Below are 14,595 nucleotides of genomic sequence, written 5' to 3'. Positions count from 1 at the left end.
ATGTGCTTTGTACAACTCTCTGAAAGCCAACGGAGACCATTGTTTCAATAAGGCCTACAGCTCGCAGACAAGTGGTGGCACCCGCTGGGAGAAGGAGCCAAGGGTGGCGAGCACTGAAAACCAGACTAGAGTACAAGATGAGGCCTCCAGAGAGCAGCTCCTTGGGAGAGGGGAAGCTGCTCCGGGGCAGGCCTTCAGCCGCAGGCCCAGCCGGCAGCCCTTCCCCGCCCTCGCTTCACTGAGAGGGCACGAACAGCGCCCCAGAGGACGCGCAGGTACTCACGAACGGCAGCTGGCACCTCTGCACCGACCCGAACTGGGAGAAGTACTCCTTCAGCTCCTCTGTGGGGAAACGCGCCTGGTTACCCCGGCACGCCGCCTCCGCGCAGCTCCGCCGCCCTGGCCCGACCCCTGGCCTGTGCCGGCACACGCGGAGGGGCCGCCAGACCCCGTCAGCTTCGGCACCGGTGAGGGATGGGCCAGAGAAGGAGGGGAGAGATGAGGGGGAAGACTCACTGCTCGACACTGTCCAGGGAACCTCAGCCACAAAGACGTCGAAGAGCTGCCGGGAACGGCGCCCAAACGCCCGCGCCGCGCCGGCCGCCGCCATGTCGGGACTGCGGCGGGCGAGAGGGAGGGCCCCGCCCGGGCCCGCCCCGCCCCGGCAGCACCGCCCGCCTCGGCCGGCCCGAAATGGCGGCGGCGGCGGCACTGACCCGGGAGGGTGGGGAGGATGCGTTTCGTCGGCTCTTTCGCTTCTACCGGCAGCGCGACGTGTCCGACCTGCGGGGCGTGGTGGACTTTTCCGCGCCGGGGGGCCAGGTAACGCCGGGTTGCTCCTGTCCGCGGCCCGCGGCGAGGGGCTGCGAGGGCGTCCCGCCCTCTGCGCGGTGTCTCAGCGCGGGGCTGTGGCTGTGTCGCTGCTTCCCTTCGTGCTCGACGCCGAGACCTTAATGCAACCCCGTTTCTGGCTAGAAGACACTGCACTCCAGCGCTGAGCCTCTTACGGGTCCCTGTGTTGTTTAAAAACCAGTGCGTGACTCGAGAGAGGCAGCTGGGAAGGGCCCGGGCCCCTCCGCTCGCGGGCCCCAGAGCCGGGCTCGCCCAGGGCCCCCTCGGCCCGTGGGACTCCGCCCGAGGCCACAAGGAGCCGCCCAGCCGCCCCTACCCAGCGCGACGCCTAGGCACAGATTTACTACTTTTGCTTATATTTACTTTCGTAACGTTTAAGTAGCTCCTTGCACTGCAGTAGGCGGTTTCCAAAGCCTCTAATAGAACCACATGTAACACGTTAAGAGAAGCAAAGGAACGTGTGAACAGGAAAAAGCAAGTTTCACTCTCGGAGCTGATACTGTTTCCTGGGCCTGATGGTCCTTTTCTTAGCCCTGAAACAACTGGGTGATCTGGGATCAGCTTCCCCCCTGCTGTGCTATCTTCCACTGCTTAAGTTTCTTCTCCCTTCTCACTCCCCTGTAATAAACGCTTGGCTTAGTCATCAGGGCGAGTTCAGCTGATGTAGTGGGTTAGGGGCATGCGACCAGGAGCACAGCTGAAAGTAGCAGCCATCGTGGTTAGCAGCTTACCATGTCTTGAGTAATGGAGAAGTGATCATCAAAACTAGTTTTCTATTTTGTCACCTCATAAAAGGATGACAGATACCTGCTGAAGTATTGTTAACCAGAGATTTTTTTACTTATGAGCCTGCATCAAAAAAGGAGTAGGGAATGTAGTTAAAATGAAACTTGGCTGTCAGTTTTTCATAGTTGCAATGCTTAGTCTTTTGTTTTCACTCTTCTATTAAAATATTTATTTTTCTTTGGTTTTTATTTTTAGGCTATAACTTTGCTGTTATAAATGGAACACAAAGCCTGACCCATATGACATTGTTAGAGGCATTAGCATTAACCAAGGAAGTTGTTAACATTTCAGCTTTTCTTGAGCTTGCAGGAATTCTGTATTTGATAAAGGATTACAGCATTATGGCTCTTCTGGGAAATTCAAAGTACTTGAAAGCATCCCAAGCATCTGTCCCCTCTCAATGTCGTTCTTTTTGTGCCTGTTACCTTGTAAGATCAGGTGACAGCTTAATAGAGAAAACTTTTTTTATTACTCTTTCCCCCAGTTTAAAAACATCTGGCTTTTCTCTTAAAGAGCTACAGGCCAGGCAGATTGGCCCAGGTAATATTGCTTCTTTTCTCTCAGAAAACTGCTTCAAGCAATTGAGCTTTTCAGTGAAATGTGACATACCCCATCTGCCCTGTTACCAGGCTTATTTAACTGATTCAGCATGTATAATTCTTCGGTATAGAAACCACCTGTTCTCCAAAAGCCCAGGCAACAGGTGGTGTGGAAGCAGTTTGAGCAGGCAGAGAGGTGGCAGAGTCTTAGAGGGAGAGCCTTACCTGGGGATGTTCTGTGGACAGGACTGTGAACTAAACTCCTCAGGGGTGGCAGTCACAAAGCTGCTTTTGGCAGAGAGCTAAAAAATGGCAAAACTGAGCACATTGCAAGAAGCTGCTGCTCAGCACTAGTTTAGATTTTTCTCAGAAATTCTATGTATGTAATTTAGTCCTGTTGCTCAGAAGATGTTAACCAGAGTTGTCAGCCTGCAGAGAGACTGGTTTACGCATGCACCACTGCAGAGTCTGTGTGCAAAGGCCCTAATTTCACATACACTTTAAGTTGTCATAGACAAAGTCTTGCTTCTCTCTGCCTGCTTATTCCTACTGTGCCTGGCCATCTCTTTCCTTATATGAGCCTGTACTTTTCCACAGCTGCATGGAGAGCTGAACTGGGGAACTAAGATGGAACAAAACCTACCTGCCTCCACCCTGCCTTTCTTAGGACAGTTCCCTGTTATAAGGGAAGAAAGGAGTGGAAACACAGTAGATGAGTTTGGGGTTTTTTTCTGCAAATGTTGGCTTATTGCAGTTTAAATACATGTGTTATTGCAACTTAGAAGACTGTGTCAAGAAAATATATTTTGCTAAGCCTTGGGCTGTTGACCGTGCTGTTGGGAACAGAAGTGGCAGTGTGGTATTCAGAATTAACAGGGTTTCTACAGTCCTTCACATCAGACAGCTTTGGGAACGTAATTGCTGTACTGCTTCTCCTTCTGTGAACTACAGAAGAGAATAGACGTGTTCCCTATAGGATCACGAGCAACTTGTATTTGGGATGTTCTTTGAAAGTGTCAAGTGTTATGGGTATGTTGCTCTCTAATAAAAATTGATAATTACCAGAATGTTTTTTAATGATGAGGCTGTACTGTGGAAATGAATAAATAATGATGATTTTTTTCTCATTGTTACATGCTGTTTGGTTTTTTTTATGAATGGAGGACACCTCTCCCCATCTCTAGTATTGTAAAAGTATTGTAAAAGTGTGTAGGTGTCCTTTGATTCTTATGTTGAGCTCTGTTACCAGAATGCCCTGTCCTGGTCATGGCTGTTTAAGCAGTAGTTCTGTGGTACAGTTGGCATTTTCATGAGACTTACTTTGGAATGTGGTAGCAGTCTTTCTTATCGGTGCTGTTTTTGGAAAAGCTTTGTGTTCCTTACTTTTTTTTTAACCAGATTTGTTTTCTTTTGCCAGGTGTTTAGATCACAGCTCAGTATTTCTTCAGTCAGTGATCAAGATGCCTACAGAGCAGGATTACAGCCAGTTAGCCAGTGGAAAGCCTATGGCCTCAATGGGTATCCAGGTAGGTGCTTCTGATTTCAAGAAAAGTCAAACACAGGCTTGTTGCTTTGGATTCACGCATCTTCTATCTTATCTAGCTAAAGGGTGGGATGCAGCAATATATATATGAAGGTGAGGAGGGCCAGTTGTTTCACAGTGAGATCAACCAGACCATAGCTCAGGAGAATGGATTCCTGTTGCCTTTGGCAGAGATTTTATTTCTGTAGAATCTGTTTTTCCTCAATGTATGTTATGCAAATTGGATAAGTAGCTGAAATACAGCAATTCCAGTGTTGAAGTGTGGCATTTTCTTGTCAGTGTAGGACACCGAGTACAGTAAATGATAAGAACCTCTTGGCCTATTCAATGTTCAGAGTAATTTCATTAGGCAGGTTGTTTCAGAAATTGAAATGTGTCTTAGGTTTGCAGTTTGTCACTCCTGTGATTTTTTTTATTTTAATGTTATATCTAGTAAAAAATTCTCTTGCTGTAATTTGTGACTGTTGCCTCTCATAATCTTGCTGTGCACCTCTGAGAAGAATCTCCTCCCTGTAGGTAGCGCTCACCAATACTGGGAAATGTGTCACCAGCCCTCACTGTATCGGGTGTGCTCCTGATTCACATGCAGTTGGTCCTCAAGGCCCCCTGGCCCATTGTTTTGGAGCTCCTCTTGGGTTCTCAGGCCATACTGTTGCATGGGATTATTCTGCCCCAGGTGCAGGATTACTACTGTTGAACTTCCTGAGGTTCTCATTAGCTCATTCCTTCGGTTTGTCAAAGTCCCTTTCAGTGGCAGCCGTAGCCTCTAGCATATCCACCACTGCCCCAGTTTAGTGTTATCTGTAACTGAAATGAGGATGAACATCCCATCATCCAGGTTGTTAATGTAAATGTAGTTATCAGTCTTGGCCCCAGGATCAAGGAACGCAGCTCATAACAGCCATTGGCTAGACTTTGAATCATCAAATCACTACTCTTTAAGCCTGGTGGTCCAGCTCACCCTTTTAATTTGCTCATAAAATCCAATTTGGCTCCAGTGATGCTGCAGGAGGCCGAGTGGAAAGCTTTTCTAAAGCCAGGGTAAACAGCATCCCCTACTTCCCCCTTGTCTGGATAGCTCACTGTAACAGATAGTAAGGCTGGTTAGACAAAATTTGCCTTCCATACTGTCTGTTCCCAACCACCATGTGTCTGGAAATGGCTGCCTTGAAAGTTTGCTCCGTAATCTTACCAGGGGTTTCAGTAAGGCTGATGAGCTTGTAGTTCCCCAGATCCTCCTTATTTCAAGGATTTTTGTTTGATTAATTTTGTTTTTTCTCATGTTTCTTTTGGTACATTGGGACCTCGGTCAGTTTCTGTGGGTTGCTATGAAGCCAGCCTACCATTTCTGAAACTGAGGCAGCCATGCTACCCATCTGGCATGTTTAATACACCGGGAATTGAATAACTTCAGGAGAAAGGCGTAAGCCTCTTGCCTCTACACACTTTTTGTTCCACTTACCTGTCGTATTATAGCTGCACTCACTTGATCTGCTTGTCATTTACTGTCTGTCTAAACACCTTTCCTAGTAATTACATAGGGGGCGTGAGGAATCACAAGTGTTCCACTTAGCTGCATTTTTCTTCTGCTTTGGGAAAGGAAACCTTTCACTAAAATGAAATGTAAATACATTGACAAATTCTCTGTCCTGTTTAGAATCAAGTCATGTATGGATTTGAAAAGAATAATATTTTATCCTTTTCCAGCTACCCTTTATCTGGACATCTTAAAGCACTACAAGATGTTTAACCGACTGCCCCAATAGCCCTCTAAATGAAGTGTGAATTTCTTGTTTGTGAGCAAATGGAAGGGAGGTCATTTGGTTTTGTTCCCACAGCAATGAAATATAAGACTAAAGAAGCTGGATGAATGACCTGAGTTCTGTGAGATGCGGCTGATGCTGTCTTTGGGTCTTTGTAACTGACGCACATTGGTTTTATGAGAGGTTTTTCTTGTTGGACTTCTGCGTGTGTTATCTTTCTTTTGACTGAGGCTGGAGGCCACTTTCTTTAGGTGCAAATTAATTCCTACTATGTAGCAAGAGAATTGCATTTGCTTCCTCAAGGCTGTTTCCTTTAGTGTACAGATCCCCAAAGAATTCTTCTTTTGCCCTTCCCACTTACACCAACTCTTTCAAGGCCAAGAGGTTCAGTTGTGTTGTCACAAGCTTGTCTGTGGTGTTCTTTAGTCACTTCAGAGAGATTGCTACAGAATATATTTCTTATTTCTTACTCTTCTCCCTCCTATGTGTGGCAAGGCACTGATTTGTAGCACTATTAATCTTGAGTGTTTGCATAGAATTTTATAGTAAAACTCTGCAACTGCTAGAAATTCAGTTTCTGCCTTTCTTGATACAAGAAGCATAGCAGTAACCCACTTTTTAGTTGTTAGTGCTTTTGTAAATCTAAACTAATCTGGTTTCTTAGGAGAAACCTAGGTCAATGAAAGGTTTGGAGAGACATGAGCGCGTTCTAAGCTTCTGATATAAAAGCCATAAAATCCGGATTCTTGTTCTCATCTCTGCTTGTAACTAACCCTTCAGGCTTCAATTCCTTCATTAATACCTGGAGATAATACATGCATAGTAGAATGTAATTTCATTAATGTAGTAAAGTGCTTCGAGAACCCCACATCAAAAGCTGTAGACAGGAAGGGCAGTATTGTTATTCTGTTCTATGCAGAGGCCAGCAGAAAGTAAATTTTATGCTTCTGGCAAAGAAACTTCTTGTAACCACATCTGTCAGAGGGCTGCCATAGCCTGAAAGTGCAGGGAATGGAGTGAAATGAACGACTGTATGTTATTAATACACTGAAGGCTTTTTTTTGAACCAGTTACTTTAATCTTGAGTCTGTGAGAGATGCTGGCAGGAAGCTCTTTTTGTGGTTTTTATTACCACTTTCATAAGGCCACAAGGCAAGTTTTTATCCTACTGAGATTCCTAGCCTTGCTTCTTCCTTTTTCATCTATTTTTGTCTCTGTTTAACTTAATATACTAAGAAGTTCAAAAAGACACAGTAGGCCAAAGCCTTAAAACCTCCTTTTTCTTTGTTCCTCCTATACCTCTATATCTCTTTGTATATGGATTTTGTGTTGGTGAGTCTTACTGAACTGACAGTCTTTGAGAGAGTGCCTTGATTCTCAGAGTAGGTACAATACAGACTAATAGCATCTTCCTGTCAGACACTCATTCATCAAAATGTTGACCCTGGACTGAAAGGAAACACCTCCAAGGTGCTGGGGAGAAAATTCCAATGAAGAATCCTGTTAGCACTCCTGGTGATGGAAGATCTTATGTCAAGGACTCTTGTCTGTTAAGATATAGACCAAAACAATCTGTTACCCTGCTGCTAACCCACTTTCTTGGGCTGCTGCTTGAACCCTGCCTGAGGTGCCTGGCTAAATGAATGCACAAGACTAACTGCGTGTTTACTTTGTTTTATTAATTAACAATGCCTGAAAAGTATTTGCAACAAGCAGTTTGGGATATAATTGGACTTTTATCCCTCTTTCTGCGTGTTACCATACTGAAATATGTATGGATACAACCAGACTTACCTGGAAATAAGCATGAAGCAAAGGAGAGGACCTTTTACATTAACAGAGACTTGCTCAGCCTGGATACTGCTTTCTACAGTTCTTGGCACTGAAGCAGCAATAAGAAGACAGTATGAGTTCAGAGGCAGTGCTAAAGCTAGTCTGAAGTCTAGAAAAACTAGGGCAGAATTACTTTAACTCTGCAAGGTTTAAGAGAAAAATCATGCTGAATCATTAAAAAAAAAAAATTTACTCCAGAGCAAATGACTTTCCAATTTCTTACTCCTTTATTTGCTGTAATCAATATGCCTTATGCAGATATGTTCTTTATTGTCAGTTTTTTACTTGGACCAGTGTTGGCTGCCCTCTCTGCCTTCTACCTTGTGGCCACCATTTTTTTTTACTGAAAAATTCCAGTAGGTTTTAATTTAACTATAATAGATTTCTTCAGCTTACATGCACAGTCAGTAGTTGTTTGTCTAAGGTGTTTTTTCACTACCTCCAACATATGTCCTTTGCTCTAATTTGGAAAAAAAAAACAGGAAAATGCCTAATCATACTTTCTCTCCATCCCCTCCTTTTTTCTTTGTGGTCAGGGTTTATTTTCATACCAAACCCTTTCCTTCCTGGCTGCCAGCGTCACTGGGTGAAACAGTGTCTCAAGCTATACCCCCAGAAACCCAATGTCTGCAACCTGGACCTGCACATGGCTCCTGAGAAGACCATTGACCTGTGGGGACAGAGCAAGGAGCAGCTAAGGTAAGTCCACAATCACCTTTGGTGGCCAAAACTCATGGAGCCAGGTCTCGGCTCCAAGAGGGTCTAAGAAAAATGAGCAGGGAAGAGAAGCTGAAAAAGATTGTGTGTATGCTGGCAGTATACAGATGGTGTCAGGCATGCCAGGTTAGAGATGGATGTTTCATGGCTTCATTTGCATCCTTGTTAATTCTCTACTTTCATACTCAATGGGATTTTCTAGTAGCATGTGGTTTTAAAGCCATCCGTGAAACATAAAATAGTGACCCTGGCTGATATCATGGTGCTTGGAAGCTTGCTAAGCTCAGCTACAAGTGGAACCATGAAGTCCCTCTAGGCCTCAGTTTTCCTGAGGCAAAAGGGATCCTTTCCAAAACTCCCCACTCATACTAGCACTTCTTCCCAGTCAGTTCTTGGACCCAGTACACTGTATTTGAAAGGCTGTTATCTGCACTTCTTTGAATTTCTCAAGTCAACCAGTTGCTGTGTTTTTATTTTCTAAAGTATTTATTTTGGTTTGATTTTGTTTATGGTTTTTCTTAATTCAGTATGAGATTGAATTAAATGTATCAAATGTACCATTTTAATGGCAATACTGTTCACTCTGAAAAATTCCTATAGGTTCAGAATTCTGTGGCTGATGCAGCTGTCTTTCCTCTACCTGATTTGGAATTTAATGGAGAATTTGTCCCAGTTTTGAAGTCAAGTAACAAGTTTTTGAAAAAAAGATAAAGTCTTTAAAGCCTGAACTTGAATGAAGTCACCTGTAAAGATACATACAAGATTGTGTACTGTAAACAGCATCTATCTTTTAGCTATTTGGGTATTTATCATTACTTTATTGATTTCACTGCTCATTTTCCCTAACAATTGTTTCATGTGATGGTGCAACCAAAGTTCCCTACAACGCTCATCTTCCACCTCAGTTTTTTTATCAAGATCGACATGCTGAGAGTTTTCTTTAAAAATACTCTTAATATCTACAAGACATGGAATGGCAAAAGCAAGATTTGGACATCTAACTATTTGCTCCTAGGAGAGAAGTTATGCCCTCGTTTGTGTTTTTCAGGCTCAGTTAGAATTAGTTACAGAAATTCAGACGCCTTTTTTGTGTTCCATCAAGGATGAAAAATTGTTCTTTGAAAGGATTGTGCATTGTGCCCAATAGCTGAAAAAAGTGGGGTATTGTTCCAGCTTGACAGGCCTCTCCCAGCAGCACCTCCTGCACGCAGAGAATGATCAGAACAGAGGTTAATTTGCAGCTGAATCCAGTTCAGTTGAAAACAGCGTTTGGAAGAGTGATGGCTGGCAGAAACACTGGCAGTTTTATTAAGCACTTGCCTGAGTCTTCAAGTGAGCAAACTGCTGTATTTGTGCTTATACCCAGGGGCAGCAGATCAAAGTAGCCAACTTCTCTAGTATTTGGAGTGAGAGTCTTTCAGGGAGGGGAGAAACTACTTAACTAAAAAGATGTCCATTTCCAAGATTAATACTTTTTAAAGCCATCAGGAAGATGCATAAATGTGCTTGGATCATGGCTTATTTGCTTTTTTCAGGATGCAGGAATCACAAAATAGGAAGAGTTGATACGGTTCCTAGACATATATATACACTATGCTTGCCTCACAAAGTGGAGCTTTAGTATTTTCTGTAGTGCTGGGGACGATTAAAAGCATAAAAGGGGGCAGAGAATCCCTGCAGGGGATATACATATATATGTATGTATGTATGTTCCTGTGTCTAAGGAAAAGGCTGGCAGAGTTTTATAGATGCTATCATTTACCAGTGAATAAAGAAACAAGGGAGCTTCAGACCACAGCCCCCATGCTGCTCAGTCCTGTTCTAACATAGTTATACCAGAATTTCTCTGTGCTTTCTTGTAGGAGCACCTGCTGCTCAGATCTAGGAACTCAATTGTTTCCAGATACATGACACTAAGACTTTCTTCTTCTTAGAAATCACATGCAAAAATCAAGTTCTGGGAATAAGGACCTCCAGAGCATTTTGGGGTTCCCACTGTTGTGCAAATGCTCTAGCACTATAGTGAAAGAAGGGCACTTTCAAAAGGCATTTGCTAAAAGTGTTCAATTATTAACATTATCTATTAATTGAAGATGTTCAGAAACAAGTTGTGGGCTCTCTCTTTTCTGAATGCTGTGTTACCTGCTTATAGGCTCCAGAAATTGTTCCAAGCAGAATGTACGTGGCAGTTACTGTGTTGCTGTTACCTATGACAAAGATGGAAACTGGAAAGACTACTTTCTTTCAATAATCAATGAGCTAAGAAAAATTACTAAAGGCAAAGAAACTGGCTTTTTACTCCTGTTCCTGGTTTATCTTAGGAGCTATCAGTATGGTAGAGTTGAAGGGCAGAAACAAGCTGCATACGCAGGTAGAAAAACGCATCAAATGCAGATGCTTGACTGAGACTTGACCATGGCAGCACAAATATTAAGTTTTGTAAGAGAGCATGTCATGCTGAACTAAAGAGGCTATAAATGAGAGCCAACTGTCTGGTGCTACTGTTTATTGGGATCTTCTGAGTATATTTTATTTTTCGTTGTGTTTGTTGTTTTTTTTTTACTGTAACACTTGACTTGGCTTGAGAAAATAAGCTGAAATTACTGGAATGAGTGGACTAGAAGATATTTGTGTACCTTCCTTTTCCTATTTGTCACTAAGGTGTTTCAATTTACTTACTTATACTCTGTAACTTTTCAAGAACATTTCCATAGGCCATACTAAAAGCCCTTCCCTGAAGTCTCGTCCTGCCTTTGCCACCTTCAAGTAAGAATGGTAAATTGGTGTGTGGCATCAGAGCACTCGGTCCTGCTTTAGGATTATCACTTAAGAAGAACAGTTCTTTTTCTTGCATAGCAGATAGGGGACACCTGCAGTCTAGACTTCTTGATGTTACAAGTGTATGGTCATAGCTAGAGTAGTCTTGCTTCTTACTGAACATTGAGTCAGACCATCCTAAGGACTTCTTGTCAAAGTTCCAAGTAGTAGAACTGTCCTTTGCAGTATTAGGCAGCATGCTATGCTTCACTGTGAGGCAAATAATTTTCCTTTCTTGTAATTTTCTATTAAGTGCCTAGAATATTTTTTCATTGCATTTGCAGCTTTCAGATCTTCAGATTCTGGTCTTTCACTTTCAGGTGCTCAAATAGTGTATGTTTAATTCTGACTTCTAAATCTGCACCAGTTCATTGTGTTGTCTCCATCTGATAACCTGTTAGGTACCATGTTGAAAACACCAGCTTTCAAACTGACAGCAGTTGGCAGCAGGCCCCATAGCTTGCACAGATTGCATGAACTAAATTTGCAAGGTCTTCAGAGGAAAACAGTATGGGCACTGAAAATAAAAGTTTAGCATTGATTAGTTTTAATAGGTTGTTGTATAGATGAGTGAATCTCATTACTGTATGCTGCATTACCAGAAGAGCTCTCAGAAATTCACACGTGTTCTCTTTCTTTCCATTTTGTCTTTGTAGAAGGAAAGGTTCCAGTAAACGGGAGCCCAGAAGCTTATTGGAGAAGCTGCGCTGGGTGACCCTTGGTTACCATTATAACTGGGATACTAAGGTATTGGAATTAAATTCTTCTCCGTTTTTGTTAGCTGTAAGCACTCAAAATGGCAAACAGAGGAGGACATCATCAAATAAAACACGTATGATTCTACAAGACAATCTTTTAAAGAACATTTTAATCTGTATTAGTTCACTGTGAAGGATTTAACAGCACAAATCCATTGCTGCATTCTTTCCTTTGAGAGTTAACGTGATAGCATACACTCAGCTCTAGACCTGCAACTCTTATGTCAGGGTAAGTGAGCATTTTTATCCTACCAAAAGGGATGATCACAAAAGCATTGTTAACTACTTAAGGTCAGAATGACTTCTGAGAAGCTACTCCTCTTTGAAGGGATGAACAGGAGCAAGAAGAGACGGCTGCTCCTGTGATTTTGAACTTAAATGATTCTGAACCAGTCTTACCAACTAACAGCTGTTTTGAGGCTCCTGATGAAAATAAAATTGTTTTCATAAGACTGAGTTAGATGGAGGCTGAGAAAGACTGGCAGAATGGATATGCATCTTATCAGTATATTGAAGGTAACCAAATCTGCTTGCAGCCTTTTATTTACCAGATCAACCTGTTTATTGGATGGCCTTAATAAAAGTGTGGGTATTCTCTTCCAGTCCTCTCAGAATCACTCATGGGAGAGAGAAAAAGTAGTTTTGCAATCAACTCCTGTTTCTTATTCTTCAAAAAGGGATGAAGATGCTTGTTTCGTAGTTCTCTTGATGAGCTACAGAACTGTCTTTCTGTTGGCAGCTTTAGGTTGTGACTGAGAAGATCCTCAGGATGTTGGTACTAATCTTACTGCCTTCAAGTTTAGCATCTAAATAAAATTATTAACTCCATGATTAATTGAATCTCTGGCAGTCTCAGCACAGGCCAAGAATTTAATGATAAGAGGTAAACTTGCTGTAGTTCTGCCTGTGTTGTAGTCATTTTCTAGGCAAACGTTATGTCCTTCTCTGTGACTATCAGCCAGACTTTTGAGTTCTTGTTCAATGTTTGTTTCCAATTGTATTTGCTACTCTGATGTGTTGGGTGTGGCTTTGTTTGTTTTTTTTTTTTCCTTGCTCTCCTTCTTCCAGAAGTACTCAGCAAATCACCACACTCCTTTCCCCTCAGACCTTGCATTCCTGTCAGAACAAGTGGCTGCAGCCTGTGGTTTCAGGGGTTTCCAAGCCCAAGCAGGGATCTTGAACTACTATCATTTTGACTCTTCACTGGGAATTCATGTGGATGAGTCTGAACTAGACCATTCTCGGCCCCTTTTATCATTCAGGTAAGTCAAGGAAAGCACTTGAGTGTTGTGGAAAGATTAGTGGCTATTTTCTAGAGTTGCATATGGTTATAGGAAGCCAGTATGATGTAGTTTGCTAATTGGGTATATAATCTTCACTCTCTGAAGATTTTAATAGCAGAAGACTGTAGTTGAGGGACTTTAGGTTTTTCTTTGAGGACTGCTTGAATAGCATGGATGTAGTGCCTGGAGTGGAAGAATTCTTTGCACAGAGCACTGTTCTGCTCTAAAGCAGCAGAGTGTCCATTGGGTACTAACAGGCAAGAATGAAATAACTCAGCAGAGCTTCACACTGGCAGGACAACTGCTCACACAGTGCCTATCTTGAACCAGGCCTCTTAGTCTGTTTTTCATTTTCTAATTGTAAAGTTGTTACTAGGAGTCCATCTAGTTTTCATGATTGCGTGGGGTTTTTATAAAGGGATTTAGCTACTGAAATTTTTTTATTGTACAGATAGTTGTTCTCTACCTGAATTTGTTTTCTCTTCTCTCTCCATCCTTATACCATCTCTAGTTTTGGGCAATCCTCAATATTTTTGCTTGGGGGCCGTAAGCGGGAGGAGGCCCCAACAGCGATGTTCATGCACAGCGGAGATATCATGGTGATGTCTGGCTTGAGCCGCCTGCTGTACCACGCTGTCCCCCGTGTGCTCCCCAACCCTGAGGGGACAGCCGTGCCTTCCTGCCTCAACCAAGCACTTCCTTCAGACCTTCCTGTTGGCTCAGTCATTGAACACAGCTCTGATGAGGACTGGCAGGTGTGTGCCAAGTACCTGCAGTCTTCCCGCATTAATATGACTATTCGGCAGGTGTTGGCTGAGGGTCAGAAATTTCCAGAGAATTCTGACACAAATGGAAAGGGCCAAGCACCCTCTGAAGACAGTCACCATGAGGAGAACAGCAGAGGCAAGAGACATAAACCAAATACAGTCAGCTGAGACCAGGAGATTGTGCTGGCATGGATGGGACAGGCAACCTCCATATGGAATTAGGAACTAATGTAATATTGCAAGTCACTTGTCTGTATTGGGATAATAAACTTGTGCAGAATAAATGTAGTCCTGCTTGCTGTAAGAAATAGGTGGGGGGAGAAAAAGAATTTAAAATGAAAAGAAGGGTTAAGTTCAGGACTGAGACTCAGGAGATGAACTCTTGCCATTTTGTTGCAGATGTTTACTCTGTTCTCTTTAAAATATCTGTATGCCAGAGAATTTTAAGCTTGGCTAAGCTTAAATGGTTTAAGCGTTTGGTTAAGCTTAGTTTAAGCTTTGTGAGTGATGCTCTTTAAGTATTTTGAAATCATTAGGCAGAAAGTGTCAGCAAAAGATACATATTTGCTATGTATAAAAGAATCTTGTTTGGCTTGTAAAGCTCAGCTGAAGTGCAGTAGCAAATATAAATGAGGATGGGCTGCTATAGGTGTGAGACTTACCTGCAGCATTTTGAAGAGAATTACCTCTACAGCAAAAATTGGTTCAGTGGTCAGAAACTGGCAGCTCCCTTAAACGACACCTGCTATAAGCTTGCTGTAGTCCTGTGCTCTCCTTTTTCCTGCTTGCACCCTCTTGGCTGCAGCAGAATCTGCTTTTATGAGTGGTACTGGACATTTTTTCATATCTTAGATTTTAGAGAGAAACAACTGGGGGCAATATCTACTTAGAATATCTAGTAGCTCCCAGCTGGGTCTCCTCCCAACAGTATGTGACT

General features: G+C 42.9%; 1 protein-coding gene across 2 annotated transcripts; it reads left to right on the top strand.

Moving 5' to 3' along the window:
* Positions 1-350: 350 nt before the first annotated feature.
* Positions 351-13,942, top strand: ALKBH1 (alkB homolog 1, histone H2A dioxygenase). 2 transcript variants are annotated; one of them, XM_027672631.1, is made up of 6 exons: positions 351-822; positions 3,595-3,703; positions 7,853-8,015; positions 11,507-11,597; positions 12,680-12,870; positions 13,403-13,942. In XM_027672631.1, exons 1-6 carry the CDS (start codon positions 475-477, stop codon positions 13,824-13,826), a joined length of 1,326 nt encoding a protein of 441 aa, XP_027528432.1. In that variant the 5' UTR covers positions 351-474; the 3' UTR covers positions 13,827-13,942. The 2 variants fall into 2 exon arrangements, with proteins under 2 accessions (XP_027528432.1, XP_027528424.1); XM_027672623.1 differs by having other exon boundaries at positions 12,677-12,870.
* The last annotated feature ends 653 nt before the right edge of the window (positions 13,943-14,595 follow it).

The sequence above is a fragment of the Neopelma chrysocephalum genome, unplaced genomic scaffold, assembly GCF_003984885.1.
Source record: "Neopelma chrysocephalum unplaced genomic scaffold, ASM398488v2 Primary Assembly neopelma1_24, whole genome shotgun sequence".
In the NCBI taxonomy this organism is placed as follows: domain Eukaryota; kingdom Metazoa; phylum Chordata; class Aves; order Passeriformes; family Pipridae; genus Neopelma; species Neopelma chrysocephalum.
This window is presented reverse-complemented; position numbering and strand designations above follow the sequence as displayed.